The 21751-nt window shown below is 41.9% G+C and overlaps 1 protein-coding gene across 1 annotated transcript; it reads left to right on the top strand.

Moving 5' to 3' along the window:
* Positions 1–409: 409 nt before the first annotated feature.
* LOC142788196 (proton-coupled zinc antiporter SLC30A5-like) lies at positions 410–21345 on the top strand. Its single transcript, XM_075884766.1, has 9 exons — positions 410–517; positions 1949–2228; positions 4765–4976; positions 8183–8340; positions 10044–10173; positions 16997–17138; positions 18223–18452; positions 19963–20091; positions 21038–21345. Exons 1-9 carry the CDS (start codon positions 515–517, stop codon positions 21221–21223), a joined length of 1470 nt encoding a protein of 489 aa, XP_075740881.1. The 5' UTR covers positions 410–514; the 3' UTR covers positions 21224–21345.
* Positions 21346–21751: the final 406 nt, after the last annotated feature.

Consider the following 21751-nt stretch of genomic DNA (forward strand, 5'->3'; position numbering starts at 1 on the left):
GTTTCATGCTTTACTTGTTCTGCTTGACCTGTCTGCAGCATTTTACACTCTTCTTTTTCATTACACTATGTTGTTTTTATGGTCATGTAACTTTTCATTTTAAAGTTGTTGTTCTGTTATCAATGAGTGCCACTTCGTAGCATCTCTTCCATGTCCAAGCACTTTTGTAGGCAGAGCAGTAGTTCTTAAAAGCGATATAAACGTCCTAAGCAACGTTTCGGCTGTGAAGAGCATACTAAACACTGGAAAGTCGATAGCCTAGTGGTCTTCTTAGCCGTAGTACAGCTTGTGTTCAAACGAAAGCTTGTCAACAAAGCCACTTACCTCTTGCCTTTGTCTTTCAGGGTGGTGCGCTACTTCTAGCGCTGACCTTGTTACTCCAGAGAGGCTTTCGAACCCTGTCTCGCAGATTGGCTGTCGATGTTGGTGGGCCAAGCGTTTGAACGCGCTGTCAAGCGTCATATCTACTGTGCTTTTAGCACCGCTCCTGCTATTTGTTAAAGTCCCATCTTCCATGGTGAGCCCTCATTTTGTGTCTGATGGTTTGGTTCCGTCCGTCCTTGTGATTCACCAATGCAGTGCGATTCAGTTGCGATGATGGCTTGTACAATTAACATTTTTTTATAATGGTTATTCTATGCACAACGAATTGCATTGTAGCCTTTCTAATTCCCCTTATTCAAATTAGCCTTTCGTGTTGCATATTTATCTGTCATATACCAGAAGGCAATGATATCTTAGCTTTCTGAAATCTATCAGTTTTAAATATTGCATATAAAACAAAGTATTAAGATAGTGCCCGTATGACTATGTTTCTGAGACTGAAATTTTCTTGCATGTACTTTTGAAAGCCTTCAAATGACATGCAATTTCAGCGAATAAAAAACATACATAAGGTAACTGCATGAATCACTCAATGTAATTACTCACTTACCTGAACAAGGCACACTATTGAACTCGGGTTTCAGACTTATTTGCTATTTCATGCACCTCGTTCTCAATTTATGTTCGCTGTTGCATTAGTGGTAGCAGCTTATTATCAAGAGCAGTTCCTGTGGTGCACTTTCTGTAGTTGTGTGATGTAACTTTGCATTGGAAGTCATGAGGCTAAGTTCTCTATCATTGCTTAACTGGTAGTGCTTGGCTGGAGTAAAAAGAGCCTTCTTTCTTTCTTTTTTTTAGTATTAGGTTGACCTTAGTTGAATAGTGCATGAGAAATATATAAAGTACTGCATATCTGTTGGCTCCTTGAAAACTTTGAATGAAAGGGGACAAGTGCAGCAGGCTGCATTTGTGTTAGTCTCAATTTATCCCGTTCTCAGCACAGTTTTTAATTAAGAAGTCAAATAATCATTCACCAACAAGCGTGGTTTGAACTCTCTCTTCTGTGTATTTGTATTGTTCGATTTCAGATGTTTCCATAAAACACATATTGGTCTGTATCATTTATACCTCATGTGGGGTGTAAATGACATCTCAGCAGAGGTAGTGTTTTATGAAAATTTTCAAAAAAAAAGGGATAACGCTGAAAACACAGGGACCAAGGTAGAGGGAGGACAGCACCCTGGCTTCATAGCATGTAACAAATTAACTAGCATAAGAGTCTGTTCTCTTCAAACAGCGCTCTCGTAGCTTCATACCCAAAGAGTGCAAAGTGTTGAAAGTGTTGTGGAAGCTTGTAAAAATGAACTTTTCTCAATAAGTACATAGTATATAGTGGCACCTTCAAGTGACATATGCAATCACTGACAGTACAGTCAAAATGAAAGCCTTATCTTTTCAGCATTGGCTGCATTGTTGTGAGAGAGTTAATTTGTAATTTTTTTTGACGCTGAAATTATATTCACATAGAACTGCTGGGACTTGAAGGGCTTCGATTTTAGGCTGTCTTAGTATGAGCCGCATTCAATTTCTTTTCTTCACACTGGCTTCTTCCGTCTGTTTTCAGAATGGGGAAGCTTTGCAGGTACCCTTTTTCGTACTTCCGCTCGTCTTCTCCGGCCTGGCTGTCTTTGTGCTGGACTATTACGTGGAATCTGTGTGCACACTTCGCCTCGACTCCTGCATTACAGCCAGGCTGGGCTCGCTGACACTGTTCGCGGCTGCCCTGCTGCTTGCCTTCTTCTGGGGCACCAGTGGTCACACAGGCCACACTTGGACGGGTCTGACGTCGAGGCCGCACTCATTGTCTGGTGGTCTCATCTTTGCCTGGGTCATGTTCATGTTTGGTGAGTGTCGTGAAGATAGGAATGACCGTCCCTTCATAAATCTTTCAACGATGTAGGAAAGGAAGAGGAAATGTTTGCATAATTCTTTGAAAGATTGAAAATTAGTTCATTTTAACTTACGGTTAATTCTAACTTACGGTTAATTGTAACTGATGCCCTGGTCTCGGCCCAGTCCTGTGTAGTTCTAAGCGGGGAAACTGCTGATAATTCGAATGTGTCGATATCCACATTGGTTAATTTTAACTGGGAGCCCACTGCCTTTATTTGTTTTCTGCAGAAGGTGGCCCAGAGGGATCACAATGTGTTGTATAACCAAACCAAATTTAATAGAATTTCAGAACAAGAAAATGGCAGCACATTACTGCAGCTGCGAATTCGGACACTGTGCTGGAGCTTATGGACAAGCTGCAAGTAATGCTCATGGAGGCACTGCAGGAGAAGTGCTAGCAAATGCAAATTACTATTTCCTTTTAGTTTTCATTGCATTTATTTACCCTGCCAGATAAAAGCTTAAATACTAGTGTCATATCTTCCTAAATCAGGACTCACTGCCCACATAATATGATGTCGCTGCTTGTTTTGCACATATCCCTTACTTTCACTGATTTACATAGTTCTGTTCACTGTTTAGAGCTCCATGAGCTTAAATCACAAAATAATCTGCTGCAAATGTGTAGCAGCGCCTCATTTGTGACGACTATTCCCAAAATGGCTTCGCTGGGTTCTGCCCGCACAGTGTTGCAGTCTCTCTGTTCGTTTAACGCCCATCCACTAATTTGGATTCTGCTTCATTGAAACAGTTTTATAGTCCCCGTTGAGTTTAAATTAGCGAGCTTTTACTGTATCTAGAATCGATTGTTGCCCAGCCACCATTGTTATGCCTTTTTGTTCAAAACGACCTGTAATAGATGGTGCATATATGTTGGGAGCTCAGTTTAGGGAAGTAATACACATGGCAGCTTGAGAACACGAGTGCGTTGACGTTCATTAAGGAGCAAGAACAGGTTTGCTACGCAGTAGCGAGGATGCATTGAAGTGGCATTGTTGTCATTATCACACAGACATGGCGTTGTGAGTTGACTTGCAACAGCTGTAATCGGCAGAAAATCGGTTCAAGGAAGAGCGAATGAACCTTCACATCATAGTCCTAAGAGAATGCTTGTTCGTTAAGGTGATGCTCACGGGTACTTTATTCCCAGAAGAGAGCGGAAGATCTACTCTTTTGGTTGGCTTACTTTCAAGTGCGCAGGTTGCATGATGAATTACAGCGTGTGATTAGGTGGGAAGTTTCACTATTAATATTTTTAGTAGGCTCTCAATAAATGGAACTTGAAGAGACAAGGAAAATAAGTTCCATTCATCAGGAGTTTTATTTACTGAGAGATAGAGATGAACAATGATGCAAAATGCACCCTTGTTTATCTCTCTCTAGTCACATGTTCAGCCCTACCATTTATGCCCCTAGACATGCTGTAAAGACAACATAACATCGGTTGCATATTTGGCTCTATCGAGAGTTGCAGTGAAATTTTATTAATGAAAAGGTGAATTTCATAAAAAAAAGTTCTTAAAGATGCAGTTAAGCGTTATTAAAGTTTGTGAGTGGCCCCGCCGTGGTGATCTAGTGGCTAAGGTACTCGGCTGGACCCACAGATTGGGGGTTTGAATCGCGGCTGCGGTGGCTGCATTTCTGATGGAGGCGAAAATGTTGTAGGCCCACGTGCTCAGATTTGGGTGCACGTTAAAGAGCCCCAGGTGATCGAAATTTCCGGAGCCCTCCACTACGGCGTCTCTCATAATCATTTGGTGGTTTTGGGACGTTAAACCCCACATATCAATCAATCAGTTTGCAAGTGTTAATTAGTAACTTTCGTAGCATGGCTGGTATTCATGCTTTTTGCCTGTTGGGCTGGTTCAACATCGCGAGTTTATTGGTGGCAGCTTATCAGGTTCATTCCTTGGGGCAGTTATAGCATTTTACATTGGTCTGAAGGCTAAAAAAAACGAGTTGTCTTTGTGCAAATGTTCAAATTATTCAAAACAGATAACAGGTAATAATCATCTCTCAAAACGCCTGAAGTGTTGCAGCCACTTTGCCGAGAGAACTGTAAACGTAGATTGTAGGCGATGCTTAGAAATGAGAAAACTGGATCGCATGAGGCAAGAGCACATGGTTATCTTGAAGCTCTTAACAGATCATTCTTAACAGTAATATACTTTTGGGCAAGTTTGTACTTCATTCGACACTTTGTTGCCTCTCTCTGTCTGTTTCTCTCTTCCATTCCATAAATTTTTCTCGAGTAATATGTACTAGTTAAAGCAGTTCATCATCACTGCATCAACTCAAAAAGCAATTAAAAAATAAATTTACACGGTTTCATTGGACTCGCCAACTTGTCCTAAGTTTTAAACATTTTCAGTTGGCATTAGTTTATTCACTGGTCTTCTAAGCATGGTGTGATTAGGGCCTCTGTAATCTCTAACTCTGATTGCTGTAAGAGATTCATTTTTTACCATTCCTTTTTGGTTCCTGCAGCAACGCTGATTCTTAGCTCGCCTGACCTGATGGGAACAAAGGGTACATTGATGGGCTACTCGAGTGGTGGTGACCCACTGTACAACTTCAACGGTGATGCACTTCACACGGGGCCGGGCTACTCCATGTTGTCCGTGCTTAGGTCTGGTCTGACACAGATTATGAAAGAGTCGGACTCGAGGCGGATATTCTATTTCCTCTGCATCAATCTGGTAAGCCTCACCTTCACACCATTTTTTCACGATTGTGATAAACAATAGCAGTGCATGTGTAGCAGCATCCACTTTACTGTGACCGCACTACAAGCTGCTTGTGGAAGTTTTAAATAGGCAAAGGTTAGCTTCTTTTTACTATTTTAGCTCAAGCTGGAGATCAGCGTGAATGTAGCGTGGTCGAATATCTCTTATACAGGCTTTATTACTGCCTAGTTATTTTCTGGTGTCGTGGCTAGCGGTTACATATTTACTGAGCTTGTGCCAATATTACTTTTTTTTGGTTCAAAGCAATGTCTAAGGAAATTGTAATTAATGTCAAACAATTTCAAAGCAAATTTGGTTAGTAGCAGCATTTAAATAGTATTAGTCTGCAAGTTACAATAAAATATGCTTTACATAGGCGTGTGAGAATATTCGAGCACTTTGAATGTTCGAACAAATATTATAGTATGTGGTGTACACGTATCCCGAAGGACTACGGCCACCAGCGTGGGTCCGGTCTTAGCGAGCCGCAGGGCACGCGTTAACCGTCGCCGTGGCGAGAACACGATACTGCTCAGAGCCGCAACACTTTATTGTGGCAACACCAAACGCAGTACAGCCCGTTGCAAAAGGCGCGGCGGGACAGCAAATAGGCTTATCCACGCCACGGGCACAAAGTACTACACATGGTGCCACGAGCACGTATCCGCGGTAAAAGTGATCCACGGAGACACCGGGACCAAGGCCCGGTTTGCGCTCGTGTTGGGCTTCGGAGGGAGACGGCTCGGCGTAGCTAGGCCACGCACTAGGACACCGTACCGCCCTTCGGCCGTGAGTACGCAGTGGGGCAACAAAAGGTGAGCGTTCGCATCGGGCGCGATGCGCCGTCAGCGAAGTCCGACGAGCCCCGAGCGACGGGAGTCGACGGACGGAAAAGATTGCGTGGCTCACCGTTTGCTGTGCCGGAGAGTAGGTGGTGGTAGTGGTTAGAAGGAAGAGGAAAAAGGCACCTAATTTCTGTCTGCCTTCAGGCGACACGGCGCAGTGTGTTATAGGGGTGGGGGGAAGGAGGGATGAAAAGAATAGAAGGAAAATAGACGAAGAAGAAGACAGGCAAGCCACGGAAAAAGAAGGAGATAGGAAAGTGGGGATCCGGTCGAAGCAGTCCAAGGGCGGGGTGCCACATTGCGAGAGCTGCACGGCGTCAGGAGACCGCAGTGGGCGAACCAGTCGGCGGGAGCTACGCTGGCGTCGGAGATCGCGAGGGCACAACCGTCCGGCTTGAAATCTTGCGAGCGAATCCAGAGTACTGCCTGCCCCTGACGCAGCGCGCGAAAACCTCTCGGGAGGCTCCACGCGCGGCGCCACAGTCAACATCCGCTACCGGGTGAGGGAGTTTAACGTCACTCCGCCCTTCCCAGCACGGCAGACAGCAAAGGAGGGCAGACATGTCGGGACATAAAAACGGCAGAGAAGGCGGCAAAGCCCGCGCAAAGGCAGCGGGCTAGCCTCAATTCCCACAAGTATTCGAAATCGCTTAAATACAAATTTAAGTTCGGCAAAATTCCGAAGTATTCGAAGCGAATGAGGAGACGCATATGAACTGCATGTAAACCACAGTGAGGGTGGTTTTACTGCTGTGTGGGGGTGCTATATCATGAGTACACTTACGCAGAAAAAAATCTGCACTGCCACGAATCCCCACTTTAAGGTTAAATGAACATGTTACCCTCACATCAATAAATTAAAGCTTGTTATACTGCTTTATATGCTCTAAATATGTTGAAATTTTAAATGTATCATATTTTACACATTATCACAAAGTCAAGTTCCACTGCTATGCTATGTTATTTCCACTTTCCTTTGAACCAAGAAATATGGCATTTGCTCACGCCTTGTTTGAATTCTTAAAAATATTGTGCAGGTTTGTTGCATCATGCCAAATATGCTCATTTTTATAATATGATATTGTAGTATATGCTGTACAAATGAAGGAAAGAAGTGCAAATTTATGGGCTCATTTTTTTTTCATTAGACGTTATATTAATGAGAGCTAACAAACAATGACTGCTCATTGTCTGTTAGTTCTTATTAATATACTACGTGAATGTGATTCAAAATTATTCGATCAAATCACTGTTCATTTCAAGTTCGCTACGAACCTAAAATTTGCTTTTGCACATGTCTAGCAGGTTTAAATTGCGCTGTACATAGCCCGATTTTTAAGTTACAAAAGAATTAATAACAGTGCAATGCTGGGCACAAATTGCACCTCAGTCGTTGAGAAGGATTGCGATTGTCCGAGATTATTCTGTTTAGATTGCATGCAGGACGCGTACAGTTTAGTTTATTCGAGAGCTTGCGGGAGCGCCAGTATAAGGGCTTGAATGTTCGATGCTGTGTGAATAAATGCCAACACTGCTCACTGCAGGTCAGTATATGGATGACCGAGACTCTCTTTCCTGCTATCAGTGTACACTGTGCTCTGCTGTAGTTCGAGTTTTCATTTCCTGGGCACAGGTTCGGCCAAATAGGGAGCTTCATCTTGAACACGCCAACTGCTTCCTTCGTTAGCGTCACAAGCCCATGTCATCTGTGTGCAGGTAATATGCACACTTAGCAGGGTACTGAAGCATTTTTAAAGGAATTATCAAACAATGTCATTGTCAGTGTTTATTTCCTCTCACCGTAGATCAGTTTATCAACAGCCAATGCTCCGTTTGCTGCTATGAGTGTGCAGTGTGATAATATAGGGGAAAAAGGCTATGTCGGCATGCATCATCAACCTGGGCACACATAATGAAACACGATTTCTCTCTTCCGGTGCGATTATGATGCACGGTGGTCATGCTACTGTGGTAAATTTAACACACTATAAAACACGACGAAAATAAAGGTGACAAACAAACGAGCGAGTCAGAAATGGAAGTGAGAGTGAGGAAGAGGACAGGAACTAATCAAGCGTAGCATAGACAGATTGAGCAAGAAAATAATAGAGAAAAACAAATGTAGAAAGAGAAAGAAAGAGTGTAATTTTAACACACTAAAAAACACGACGCTGGTATTTGAATTCATGCCAAAGCAAATCCGAAGAGTGTCAAATTTATTTGACCAATATAAGATCTAAAATATTTGCAGAAGCCCATCGTTCACGCTTATCATGTTATATATGTTTAGGTTTCTGTTGATTTCCCCTTGTGTGTGTTCTTATTTCACTGCAGATGTTCACGGGTGTGGAGCTGTTATATGGCATGTGGACGAACTCGCTGGGGCTTATCTCAGACGGTTTCCACATGCTTTTTGATTGTTCTGCGCTGGTTATGGGCCTTGCAGCTTCCTTGCTGGCGAGACGCAGTGCCACACGAACGTTTCCATTTGGGTAAGAGGCTTTGAAGTACGATTAGTCTTTCTTTTATATGGGGTCAATGGGAAAGGGAAGATTGGAGAAGTTCTCCCATGCAAAAGATATTTCAGAGAAATTGTGGACACTGGTGGCTCATTGAGATGGCAGTGAATGGTGTTAGTAGATAGATAATATGATAGGTAATGTAATTATTGCAATTTTACATCCCAACACCACTTTATTATTATTAGGGACACCATAGTGGAGGGCTTTGAAAATTCCGATCACCTGGGGTTCCCTGCCATGCACCTGAAACTAAGTACACAAGTCTCTAGCGATATGCCTTTATCGAAATATGGCTACTGCAGTTAGGATACGTTTTCAAATGTGATAGTAGACCAAATGAAAGCACAAAATTTAAGACATAGTGCACAAATAAACATCACATAACTAGGTGGGCATAACATAAAGTAAATAGAAAAGCTTATTTGGCCACATGCAGTAAATATTTGAATTAGAAAAGTTTCTATAATGTGTGTAGAGCATCTGTACTTCCAGTTCTGGTGTACGGAATGAAGGGCCATAGTTAGTGTAGTTTGTTGCATGATTATAGTTTACTGGAACAGGATTAAATAGCAAGAAAGGGGAAGAGAAAATAAAGGTGACAAACAAACGAGCGAGTCAGAAATGGAAGTGAGAGTGAGGAAGAGGACAGGAACTAATCAAGCGTAGCATAGACAGATTGAGCAAGAAAATAATAGAGAAAAACAAATGTAGAAAGAGAAAGAAAGAGTGTAAGAGAGAAAAATCAAAGGAAGAGATAGAAAGAAGCAAAAGAGAAAGAAATAGGGAGCATGCTAGAAGTAGAGAGGGAATGAAAGGAAATATGAAATAAAATGGAAAGGGCAAGAGAGAGAGAGATTGATTAAATTATTTGTGGGGTTTAACGTCCCAAAATTACCATTTGATTATGAGAGATGTCGTAGTGGAAGGCTCCGGAAATTTCGAAGACTTGGGGTTCTTTAATGTGCACCCAAATCTGGGTATACGGGCCTACAACATTTCAGCCTTTGTTGGAAATGCAGCCGCCACAGCCGGGATTTGATCCCGCGACGTGCGGGTCAGCAGCCGAGTACCCTAGCCATTAGACCACCGTGGCGGGGCGAAAGAGAGAGAAAGCAACAAAAATAATTTAAACAAACAAATAACGAAAGCAATAAACACAAAAAGTGAAGAAGAGAAAACTTACGCGATACAAAAACGAGGTCCCAGCTCCACAGTTCTTTCAGGCTTGGCACTATTAGTACAAAGCTCTTTTAAATTGTTGGACGGAACATAAACCTTCACTTATTGTTCTAATGCCTAATTGTCCTGTTACTGCAGCAATATTAAAAAAAACTGTTTTGAAGGACTACGTAATTGTTATAAACTAATTTGGTCATTGTCTTCGTTGTACAGAGCGCTTTACACTTAAGGCTATACACAGATCTTTTTTTTATGTGTGTTGAAAATTGTTACCTCCCATGCGAGTTTTTCTGTTTTATGGATGTGATTTCTGTTTTCTTGTCTGGTGTTTATGTTTTCTTAAGAAGTAGTGTTTTATTTGTTTATTCATTATTTGCATGAAAAGAAATTTAAAGTCCTGTGTTAGTGTCCTCATTTATTGTCTGTACTTTAGACCTTATCATGCTGCATATGCCACTGGATTGAAGCCTGCGTGTTGTCTTGCATGGTTTCAGGTACGGTCGTGTGGAGGTCCTCTCGGGCTTCATGAATGGGCTGTTTCTTGTTGTCATTGCCTTTATGGTCTTCAGTGAAGCCATCACAAGGCTTTTCGGCCCTCTACAAGTCAAGACCGAGCGTCTCCTGGTATGTTGTTGCGTTAGCTAGCGGCACTTTAACCTATCTTATTAATAGGTGTTCCGAGCACCGACTTCACAGATTCTAGCATGCTGTCTTCTTAGCTTTCTTTCCACAAATCCTACCTGTGTTGACATGTTGTACTTAGCAGACAGTGTGCAGAGCACAAAATGAGGATCGGGGAATTAGTGCCCGCCCGTAGTAGCGCCTCCGTTTTCTGTAATAAAGCAGTCAACCACGGCACCAAGCTTGCTCACATAATTATGGCCCGCATTACTTCGTCTCTCAGGAATTCAGGCCTGTTTATGCAATAACATGTGATGCCAGAATATTTTCCCAATTTTCTTAATTTTTTTATAATTTGGCTGTCCATCCTGCTCTTGGGTCATTCATTGCCCATTGTCAGTGAATCCTTACAAGTGAGAACATGCCACTGTATTACCAGGGTACTGAATTCTAAGAATATTTTATGTACTTTTAAATAACCCCTTGCTCTTCCTCGTGCATGCACTGCTTGGCACAATTGGTCACTGAACAGGCATCATACATTACCTTCATTATTATGACATTATCATATCAACATTTATTAGTGTTTGCATTTTGGCATAACTAAATAGGCAATATATTAGGTATAGACCTTGCGTTAGGTAAGAAAGTGTATGAGAACTTACATGTCACACAATCACCTTAAATATGCAGGGGATGAAAACCTAATTGTACATAATGTTATGAACTTTGTCGTTTAGCAGTTAATTAAGTACATTGTGTTGGAAATTATGTGCTTAAAAAGCATGCATAATTTTCTAGCTTTGCGTAACAGTAAATATTTGGCGTTTGTGTACACATATTTCAGCACATCAAATATTTGAATGAAAACTACGGTATTTCAATTTCTTTCCACATGAATTTAGATTTTTTCGCAATTTCAAAGTACATATACGAAATAAACAAACCGAGAAACTTCTTTGCAAAAATAGTTTCGCTGCAATGTAGGAATGTCATGACATAAAAACACATGTCTAGAAAAACCTCATTGCCACGAAACCTCAATTCAAGGTTAAACAGTCATATTACCCTTGCATCATTTAATCAATTTCAAGCTTAAAAGCTTGTTATATGCGCTTATATGCTCTAAGTATTCTCAATTTTAGAACATGGCGTATTTTACTGGTTATCATTTGCATCCTATTCAAATTGAAATTAGGAAGGAACAGGGCAGAAGTGAAAGGAAAACAAAAGGAGAAGTAAACAGACGAGATCACCATGTCTTGTCTTACTTCATTTAACATTCTCACTGTTTCTTTAGAAGATGCACGATCACCAGCTCCTTCTGAAATCGAAATCTTGCTGCTACGCAAAACTGCTTCCACTTGACTGCAAACGGAAAAGAAGGAAATACGCACATGCCTTGTTTCAATTGTAAAAAAAAATTGTGCACGTCAGTTGTGTAATGACAAATCGGCTTATTTTTAGTAAAACTTCATTAACGTGAACACTGTTATTTCGAAATACTCTTTAGTTCGAAGGATTTCTGTGGTTCCCGTATTTTGCAATATAAGTTTGAGTGAATAATTAGAAGTGGTGCTCAGCACCAGTATGGTTGACTTGAAAACTTCGGGAGCCGTGTGCCGAGTCCCGACCCTGACATCGCCGCAAATCCACGTAAACTGGGGCCTTTAGAAGTCACAAGGCAATGCAGTGTAGTGATACTAAATGAGTGACAGGTGAAGCATCCCAGCCACGCTTCTGCTAGCGCAGAAAAAAAAAAGGTGTTTTGTGATTAACCTAAATCTGCGCCTGTGGAAAAGAAGACGTGCTTCACTGCACCAAAGTGGTCACAAGCTTCCAGGATGTTACACACTTCTCGCAACGTCACCACATTATGAATTACCCATTCTTTCTGGAAATATAACAAAAATAATAAAGGTCAGTCTAATTAAATTTGCGATGAATGCGAATTTCCTATTGGCTGCTGCTCCAGCAATTTGCGCACTTGCGCTGCTGGTGAAGCTCGTGTCTGCAACACCTACTTCTGAAACTCGGTTCGAAATTTCCAGCCAAAACACATCGCGAATTCCCTCACACTGGTAAGTTATTTATTTCAGCAAAAACAAAAGGCAAATGGTCGTCGCACCATGACACGCAGGAGCTGCTAGGCAGCGTTACTAGGACCAGCTCAGCTTCGCAGCTCCGCGCGCGCGCCAGCTCAAGTGACTGATGCATGAATAGCGCTGCTGTTCCGTTTTGCTTCACATGCTGCGCCGCGCTTCGCGATGCACGTGTTGCTGCTCAGACACGACATCACGTTTTCAGCACTCGCTTACTTCTTTGCGTCATTATTTAGGGAATTGTCGTCTTTTACAAAAGAGTTCTAACTTGTGACGAAGGACGCAACGTCCCTCGTCACAAGTTTTCTTGTTTTGCGCTGGGCTGAAAAAGCACACCGATCACGCTTTCGTTGTACCAACCCGAGATCCCAATGAGTTTAAAGAATTGGGGGACCCTTAAGGTTCACCTTGAAAAGTTGAACGCAATAGCCATATTCTGTACCAAGTGCGTACATTAAACTCTTTGTGCATGAAATATTTTCTAACTTTCTATGCACCCAATATGTTGCCTTAAGCAAGTGGGTACAGTAACGTGTGTGCCTCTTGTAGAGGATGACCAACTTTAAGTCATCAAGCCATTATGATAATTGCATGTTCTGACACCCGATGGTAATGTACGCTTGTACCATGCATTATTACTGCAACGATTCATGTTGTACTACTTTGAAGCACCTATTCAGGCCGCGTGTGTTTGTAAAGCATGAAAGTTACTTTCGCTGCATTTCTAGAGGAGATCATTTTCACTGTATTCACAAGCAGACGCGTGCCTTGTACCAAGAAAAAGACTGTAAAAAAGACTTGATCGAAGTAATGATGCCCACTGCGTTACAGAAATAACTAAAGAATAACACCCCTGGGTAGACGTGTGAAAGAAAGTGAGGAGATCAGGGGATCTATAGAATCGTTTTTCTTCAAGTTACACATGAGCACATTGCCTGCGAAAACATGGCTGAAAGACAAAGGCATATTTATATCATGAACGCATGAAGCTCCTTCATTTCGGGGAGGGCACCTACTTGAAATGGTCATTTTTTGGTCTCTATGCCATGGCAAAAAAATTTTGGGAGGAGGGTGGGACATGGGACCGGTGTGCTACCCTCTGGCTACGCCCCTGCATGGACGCAAACTTCACTCTTTGTAACAAACCGTAAAAGATTGAACACGCCATTATTCACTTCTGGGATCCAATATTTTTTAGCATGTGTTACAAAGAACCATGAAGAAAGATCTGCTGATAACACCTCATGGGATACGTTATCTATAATTACAGAATGAGGGCGGTGTTACATATGATAGGATATTGTTACTGGGTCTTTACAGTTTCTGGATAACATGCATGGCCATGAGGCTTATGGATTCTAAAGCAAAATTGGCACGGGAAACTTTCCTGAATGTGTAACACATGTTCGCGAGATATATCGAATTTGAATGAACCTCCAGATTGTATTGAGACGTTTGATGAATTAGTGAGAATGAAGTATTTTTAAACCATCACAATGGTGGAGTGGACCAGTGTGGTTTTTATGAAAATAAATTTCGTAATTTTGAAATCCAAATGTTATATAAACAGGCGCGTGGCTGTGTGGTATAACACCCACTTTCTGTGCGAATTCCCAGGGTTGAATCCCCGCTGTGAACCACAGTTTGTAATTTTCATTTTATTTGAATATTTCTCAGTTTTTACGTCACGTCCAAGATGATAATTTTTCACTCACAACCAACTACGCCGACGCCAGAATTTCTGCAAAACTAGCTCTTTAACACTGCCTCGTTAAGAGTGTAAATGGATGCTGAGCCGCAAGAAATGGCGGCTCACTCACAAGTCCAAGGTATGTGAGAGACATTTTGAGGGGCAGAATATTGTAAAAATTATAAGCACTTTATAAATAGAAATGAAATATTTCTACTTCGAGAAAAAGGGCGCCACGGGCAATGCCTCGCCTTTATCCCGGTCTGCCAGAGTGCATACCCACAAGGGATGACCAGGACAAACAGGTTGCAAAAAATGAATAAATAAACCGTGCGGGGATGACTTCATGCCAGACAATGAAACAGGGCTGTCATAGAGTCCGTCGAGTGGTTCTTGCAATGACGAATCTCCGGGCCTCTCTGACATCTTGTCAGCTACACCGTTCGCGCTCAATAAATTCAGTGATGAAAGTCTCGTTGACTTCCACGTTTCGACGCCAAGAATTAATCGGTGACGCCGTGTCAGGGATGATGTGCGGTGTTTTATACTGCATAACTCTTGTTCCGGGAGAACTGCTCGTACAAAAACTGTTATTGCTGAACGAGGTGGCAGCTGCACTATTAACAGCTACAACAAAGTGCACAAGCAACGGTTGCACACTCTGATTACAGTCACCCATTTGGGAAGTCTAAGTAGACAGGCTGAACATCTGTTGAGGCATACCACCAGCCGAGAATGTACACCCAACCGTTACTGCTCATAATAAACACTGCCCAGTGTTTACAAAGTGGCTCACTTGCTTTCTCTACCTGCGCCTACGGAGACCATTGCGAACCTGCAAAGGTGGTGAAAACCAGTATACAAGAGGTTCGCGACCACTCAAAGAGGTATGCACGTGTGTGGCTGCCGCAAAAAGGAATAAGATGAGGACATCTTCGCTCTTAAGCGAAAGCTTTCTTCAGTTTCGAATGAGGGAATCGAACGTGTCCTCGCTGAGCTTCCTCTTTCGCTAAGGCTGTCATTTATGACATCGCTGAAGTAATGAGTGCTGAATAATAAACAAGTGAAAGTATGCGAGAGAGATGGCTAATATTTTAGCCATCCCGTGAGAGGCAGATAACTGCTCTCTTTAATTTCTTCTCACGAGAGAATTCTCTCTCGGCAAAGACAGCTAATACCTATGTGTTCCCCCCCCCCCCCCCACAAAAAAAACCAACGGAAAGCAAACTGGATTTATAAAGTGTTTCCATGATAGCACGGCGGCCATTTAGTTGGGAAATTTTACAGGCCCATGAACACCGCAAAGGTCATGAAAGATGCCCAGCTGATTGGAAAAAAATAAACTGCGCCAACAGACGAGTCACCAGAATAGAAGGACGACCGCAGACTAAAAACTCGTCCTGTGTGCTTCAATTCTGATGTCTCGTCTTTAGCGCAGTTTATTTTTCTAATCATGTCTTACTAACTAGCGCTCAACACAAGCTTCGCATACCCAGCCGATTCCGCTCGAAAAAAGCGTTCTGGGGACTGTAAAAATAAATAAATAAAAATAAACAAAAAAGTAAAAAGAAGTAAATAAAAAGACGTTCGCCGATTAAGAAAGGTTTCTGAATGTTAGTGGTGATTATGGAACAAATGTTTTACAAAGTTTGGTTTTTGAAGCAGTTGAGTTTACTGCGCAAATGTCAATGGCGAATGTTGGTTCGCACGACTGGCTAGAGCTGCGACGACAATGCGGATCGTTCGCCCTCCAGCAGACGACGCACGCATCTTGAAGCAAGATGGCACAGCAGCGCCACTAGTTCTCGCGTCCGCCACCGCGGCCACTTCGGAGAGCGCGTGCCTATGGGGAGCTGAAACTGACCTGGTTCTAATAACGTTGCTGCGAGGAGCAGGTGACATGCTACCCGCGTGTCACCGCTGTGCTGCAGTTAAGCACGGTAGTTTTTCTGCAGCTGCACATTTCAGTTGACTACAGAATCCCCCTTCTCCCCCCCCCCCGCCCCACGGCAGCAGCAGTGCCTGCCGTTCACCCAAGTTTGCAGCAAGACTGGGCCCTGGTATTGCGGGAAAGCGTAACACTTGGAGCTGCGAGCTATCTGACACAGCAAACGACCACCTCTGATTACTTTCAATAATTCAAAGTTCCTTGAATCCCACTTTTTGTATGTTTAGTCAATGCGAAAACTCACTTAATTTGAAGATATTTTACTGTCCCAATGACTTCGAATGGATGAGGGTCTACTACAATATATTTGAACTATATGATTTGACATCATTCTATCAAATCACTATTGACTTGGAATTTGCATGAAGCCTGAAATTTCTTATTCGTACTTCTCTAGTAAACAGATTAGAAATGTGGAATATATAAATCTTTTTTCTTAGAAAAAAAAACTGCTTTCATGGGAGATGCTTATTGTAATTTTGGGCCGTTTGGTGTAATCAATTTGTGGCCAATGCACACCATTATCAAAGGATTTTATTTTAGTTTTGCATTTATGTTAAGTATGGTATAGGTACCGGTTAGCGCATAAAAGAACACTTGCAAAGCTGCCTAGAGAAGTAACAAGGTCAATGCGACATGTGTCGTGGCATGAGGTCATTTGATGTAGCAATTCATTTCAAATGTACTCTTTGTTCATGCAGTCTTTTGGCATTCTAAAGCTGTTCTATATATTGTTAAAAATTCTGTTTATGTCACTTAAGCTGTTATACATATAACGCTATCTATATGTTGTATTTGTAAACAGCAGGTTTGTGTTTGAGCCAACGTTTCAACAAGCAGACTGGTCTTCTTGAAAGCTTCAAAATGCAGGTTTGCTTTTTAAGAAGACAAGTGCGCTTGTCACAACGTTGGCTAAAGCATACAGCCCTTGTTTACACACTTTCATTGTAAGCTTCCATCTTCCCTTTTCTGCATTCATTTCAGATACATGTTATAGATGTGTGTTACAGCAGAGGTGCATTAACCTTGTGAACAACATATTTTCATTGGTTTCATCATACTCCTCCTTCCCCATTTTTTTTTCAGACTGTTTCCATAGCAGGGCTTATTGTGAACCTGATTGGAATCCTCGCCTTTCGTCACACTCACTCGCACAGCCATGGTGCTAGCCGTAGCCACAGTCACAGTCATGGACATAGTCATACGGGTGCCAACACAAATTTGCAAGGTGAGATGCATCACTTCGTACATTTTTCCTTTTGCAATACGCTGTCCTTTTTTTTTCTCCACTTATGACCACAGTACTGAGTACACATGTTTGGGCAAGATTTGTGACAGATTTTCGAAGATTTTGTAGCGTCGTTGTCATATCCATTCTGCAGGCCACACTTCTCATGCAGCTCGTGCCTAATCCTCGAGGCACGAGCCAGAGTAAAACACGCATATGCGCCTGGTGGTCTGAACACCTGCAGCTGCCACCTTTCTGCTTAGTTTTGCAATAAAACGGCAAGACAGCGGCATGGCCATGTCGGCCGCCTTCACATTGTGTCACGTCTTTCGTCATGTCGGAACACTTACAACCATTAAACGCGTTCTGCTACACTTTTTCATTATGGTCAGAAAACACTGCTGATTGATTGTTGGTGCTTTGAAGAACTTGAGAGCCGTATATTGCAGGACTGTGGGCGGCCTGGGATTTACAATAGATTCTCAAAGTCAACTAGAAATCTTTTTTATTTCGACAAATGAGGCCATAAACCCAAGGTTCGCAGCCATTTGCTGATTTGAGCATCGTGAGCTATGTAGTTACCGTGGCTTGTACGCACTTGCAATCACGCTATAAGGAAACAGCGCATTTAAAGAAAGAAAGAAAAAAAAAGCTAAAAGTCATCATCTTGCCTCCTCCTCCCCTCCTTTCCTCGTGTAGCTTTCAATGTGTTTATTAGTATAAAAAGCAGAAAGAGTTGCTTGAAAACTGCGACAAATCTGCAACTCCGCTCACACATGACTGATTATAAAAACTTTTGCTGCAGTTATTGTGAGGTAACAAGCTTTTTTTAGCAAGATTGTTTGTTGGCCTAGTTAATACTGGCTTAATGACATATTTTAGCCGTGAAACAGAACATACACAGAGCAAAAGAACACACAGTGGCCCGCCCTGTTGTGTGTTCCTTCACCTTGTGTATGTGCTGTTTTGCGTCTAAAATGTGCCTTTAAGCTTTTTCAGGAAGCCATTCCACAATCGCTTGAAAAAAATGTTACAGGGCCCCTTTGAGTCCTGTCATTACCTGTATTTATTTGTCTGTTTGCAGGTGCTTTCCTTCACATCCTAGCTGACACGTTAGACAGTGTTGGCGTGATTGTATCATCCCTGCTGATTGACCAGTTTGGTCTGCTCGTGGCAGACCCTTTATGCTCGGTGTTCATTGCCGTGCTCATTTTTGTCAGTGTGCTGCCTCTGCTCAAGCATTCCTCCATGATCTTAGTGCTGAGGACGCCCCTTCAGTTAGAAGGCAAGAAGCTGCCGTCCATGCTAAGCAAAGTAAGGAGTGAGCCACCAGTGTTGCATGTTTTACTTGTGCCATCTAGTATTAGCTTTGACTCATCTAGTATTAGCTTTGACTAATATTTTTTTTTACACAAATGGTTTTCAGCACTCAAAACAAACTTCACATACTCGAGCATTTTGTATGCCGGGCAGTTCACATGCCCCAGCATTGGGAATGCTAATATTCTCTACTGCAGATTTTTGTTAGTCTGTAGTGTTCAGATGATCCCGACTTCAGTCAAAGCTTTGTTTGTGTGGAATGGAACAAACAGCATTGTTACGAGTGCTGAGGACATTTTACGAAAGTCAGGGTTGGTGCATAATATGTGTAGATTGCATCAAAGTGTTACATTTTCAAATTCAGGCACCAAGCTATGCGAGAACTGTAAGAATGCCTCAGATTGCCTCGTTTAGGCATAATTACATTTTGTAATGAAGTACTTCTGTCAAAGTGAAATAAATTGTTTCTAATATGACTCGTTTTGTACTACGAGTGATTTCTACGGGTGATTTTTGAGCATCTTCCGTCATTTGTGGAGAGAAGAGAAAGCAATTTTTAGCTAACTTTGACAATTCGTTGTGAATTCCAGGCCAGGGGCTGCGCTATAATATTTGGCTTGCGTGTTGTCGGAAGCCTCTACTACCGATCGGCAGCGTTTCCTGACCATGCTCAAAAAGTCTTGCAGGGCCCCTTTAAGTTCACCATGAAGCTAGAATGATATGTTGGTGCCATAAAAGAAGGGAACAGGAGTTGCATTCTCTAACTGATTCAGCCATTGAAAAAAGAAAGATATATTGCTACAAAAATTGAAGTACATTCTTTATGCCTACATATAGTACAAGTCTCTTGTATATATAGTACAAGTTTTAAGATATCATCCTTGATTGAGAAGGTACCATAATGTAAGCCTTAGACTTTTTTGCATTAGGTTTTGATGAATCGTCACTTATTTGCTCTTCAACACAGTCGGAGAATGTCCACAGAATGACTTTTTCTTTTCTCTTCTTTTGCAATTTCATTATCGCTGGTTCTTTTGAACTCTTAAAATATTGCAGGCCTGTATTCACAATGCTGCTAACATTTGCATTTTTTTGCTATTTTTGACAATAGTAGTTAAGCTTCAGAACAGTGTAGTCTCTATATTATACATTCTTCCAGCAAAATTATATTCAGTCAAAAAGGACAGGTGTCTTTTTCTCTACAAAATAACTTGATAGGTGCGTGCTGCTTCATGTACATTTGTTAGTGCACACTAGATGTTTCTACACAACTCCTGAGCTTGACACCTTTTGCGAAAATTGTATTGCACAGATCTCACTGACAGCACTTTAGAATGCGCAGTCTATATTTGGCTGCCAAGCTGGCACAGTAAAAAGGTCATCCCCACCAGGTGTACATCACGTAATCACAGATGTGTTTCACTTTATTCTTTTCATTTTGGGTACTCATGTACTTCACTTGGTACTCATGTAGTCACACAAGTGTTTCACATTATATTTACAGGTCTTGAAGATTGAAGGTGTCCTGTCTTATCGCAATGAGCACTTTTGGTACCACACCAGTGATGTGCTGGCTGGGTCCCTGCACGTACAAATTGCCAAGGACGCCAACTCCCAGAAAGTGCTGAGTCAGGTAGCACCACATGCAGTCCTGTTTATCTACATAATATGAATTGTTTGTTAAAATACTGAGAGAAGAGGCCCATAAGTCAGGCTGAAATTTATTTTGAATGTTGCAGCTGTGTATTAACTCACAATGAAGAAATGGGTCATGAGTAGTTTTTGAAATGGTGCTGTTATAGTGCAGCTGCTTGCATTTCACGATTGAAATGCAGTCCTCACTCATTTCACTTTTTCCTCTGGTATGCTTCATTCATTGTCTCATATCTACTCCTCGCTGGGTGTTCCCTCTCGCTGTGCGAAGAGGATAGGCAGGATGTATGTGTACCTGCAAGCAGACAGACTGTTTTTTCCTGCCGCTGATGTGAGCAGACTCTGCTGGGGACATCACAACCAACTCTGGGGATAATGAAAGGCCTATAGAGGAGGACAGGACTTGTGTGTGTGTGTGTGCGTGCATGTGTGCGTGTATGTGTGGGTAAGTGGGTGTGCATGCTTGCTCGCTCGTTTGCTCAAATATGCACTTGTTTACTAGAAAAGTTCGAAAGTATATCGATTTAGAAGCCCTTTAGGTCACATTACTGGTTAAAAATGCAATTTATCAATCTTTCCCTAAATAAACATCACTTATTCTGCCAGTCAGGTATGCTTCTCATTTATAAGCACAGCAGTAACTGTTGTTATAATGCATCAAGGGCTTATTATTTGGGCTGTGCGAATGCATTTTGTTAAACTTAGCTTGACAGAACTTGACAAGTTATTGCTACCAGCTTTGCTTACTGTCATTCATGGTTCTGCAAAATCATAAATAGTAATAAATTTAGGGACGGACTAACAAATCTATCTTCATGTCTTCCTTATTTCTTAAATAAGCAAATAAAGCTAATGAACTTGTATGAACAAAAAAGGGGAAAATAATCATTTCCTTTGTTGATGTTCTTATGCTGCTTCCCACACAGGTGACATCGCTGTTCAAGGAACTGGGCATGCAGCACTTCACCGTTCAAGTAGAAAAGGAAGAGTTCTTCCAGCATATGTCCGGCCTTCGTGCTAGTACAAACTACTACAGCAATGCGCTTCTTAGATCAGCGGCGCATCAGGCCTCCAATGGTGCCTTGTCTTTGTGTATTGTGAAATCGATATAATTCCGTGCAGGGTATCACACATCGCAACTTTCTCAGCGTGTGCCTAATGGACCCTGCTGTATTTCTTGTACAGTGGACTCTTGCATAGTGTACACCTAATAAAATTATGTTGAATTATCGTATCCGAGCTTGGACTTACTAAAATGTGCAGAAAGGCTATTTGCCTGGTGCACCCATTTCTGCAGTACATGGTGACTGCTAGGTATGCTTAAATGTCAATCTACCTACGTATGATGTGGGTATAACCATGTAAAAATGTAGATATGCTCTATACCTGCCAAAGTGTGTACTGTGAGCTCGCACAGGTACCACGTGAGTATTGTCCTATACGCCTGGAGTGTATTGTGGCAAAATTTTCTTACAGAGCAATGCCACGTTTGGTGTATGCCAAGAACACATGTGGGCATGCTTAGGTGCTGGTTGCCTTTATAGCAAATTCGTGCCTCGCAAAGTTATGTCACGTGGCTTGCTTTCCTCGATTGATCATATTTAAAGTGTAGCCTTTTTATGTATGTAGAAAAAGAGACA

The sequence above is a fragment of the Rhipicephalus microplus genome, unplaced genomic scaffold (assembly GCF_043290135.1).
Source record: "Rhipicephalus microplus isolate Deutch F79 unplaced genomic scaffold, USDA_Rmic scaffold_47, whole genome shotgun sequence".
Taxonomy (NCBI): Eukaryota; Metazoa; Arthropoda; class Arachnida; order Ixodida; family Ixodidae; genus Rhipicephalus; species Rhipicephalus microplus.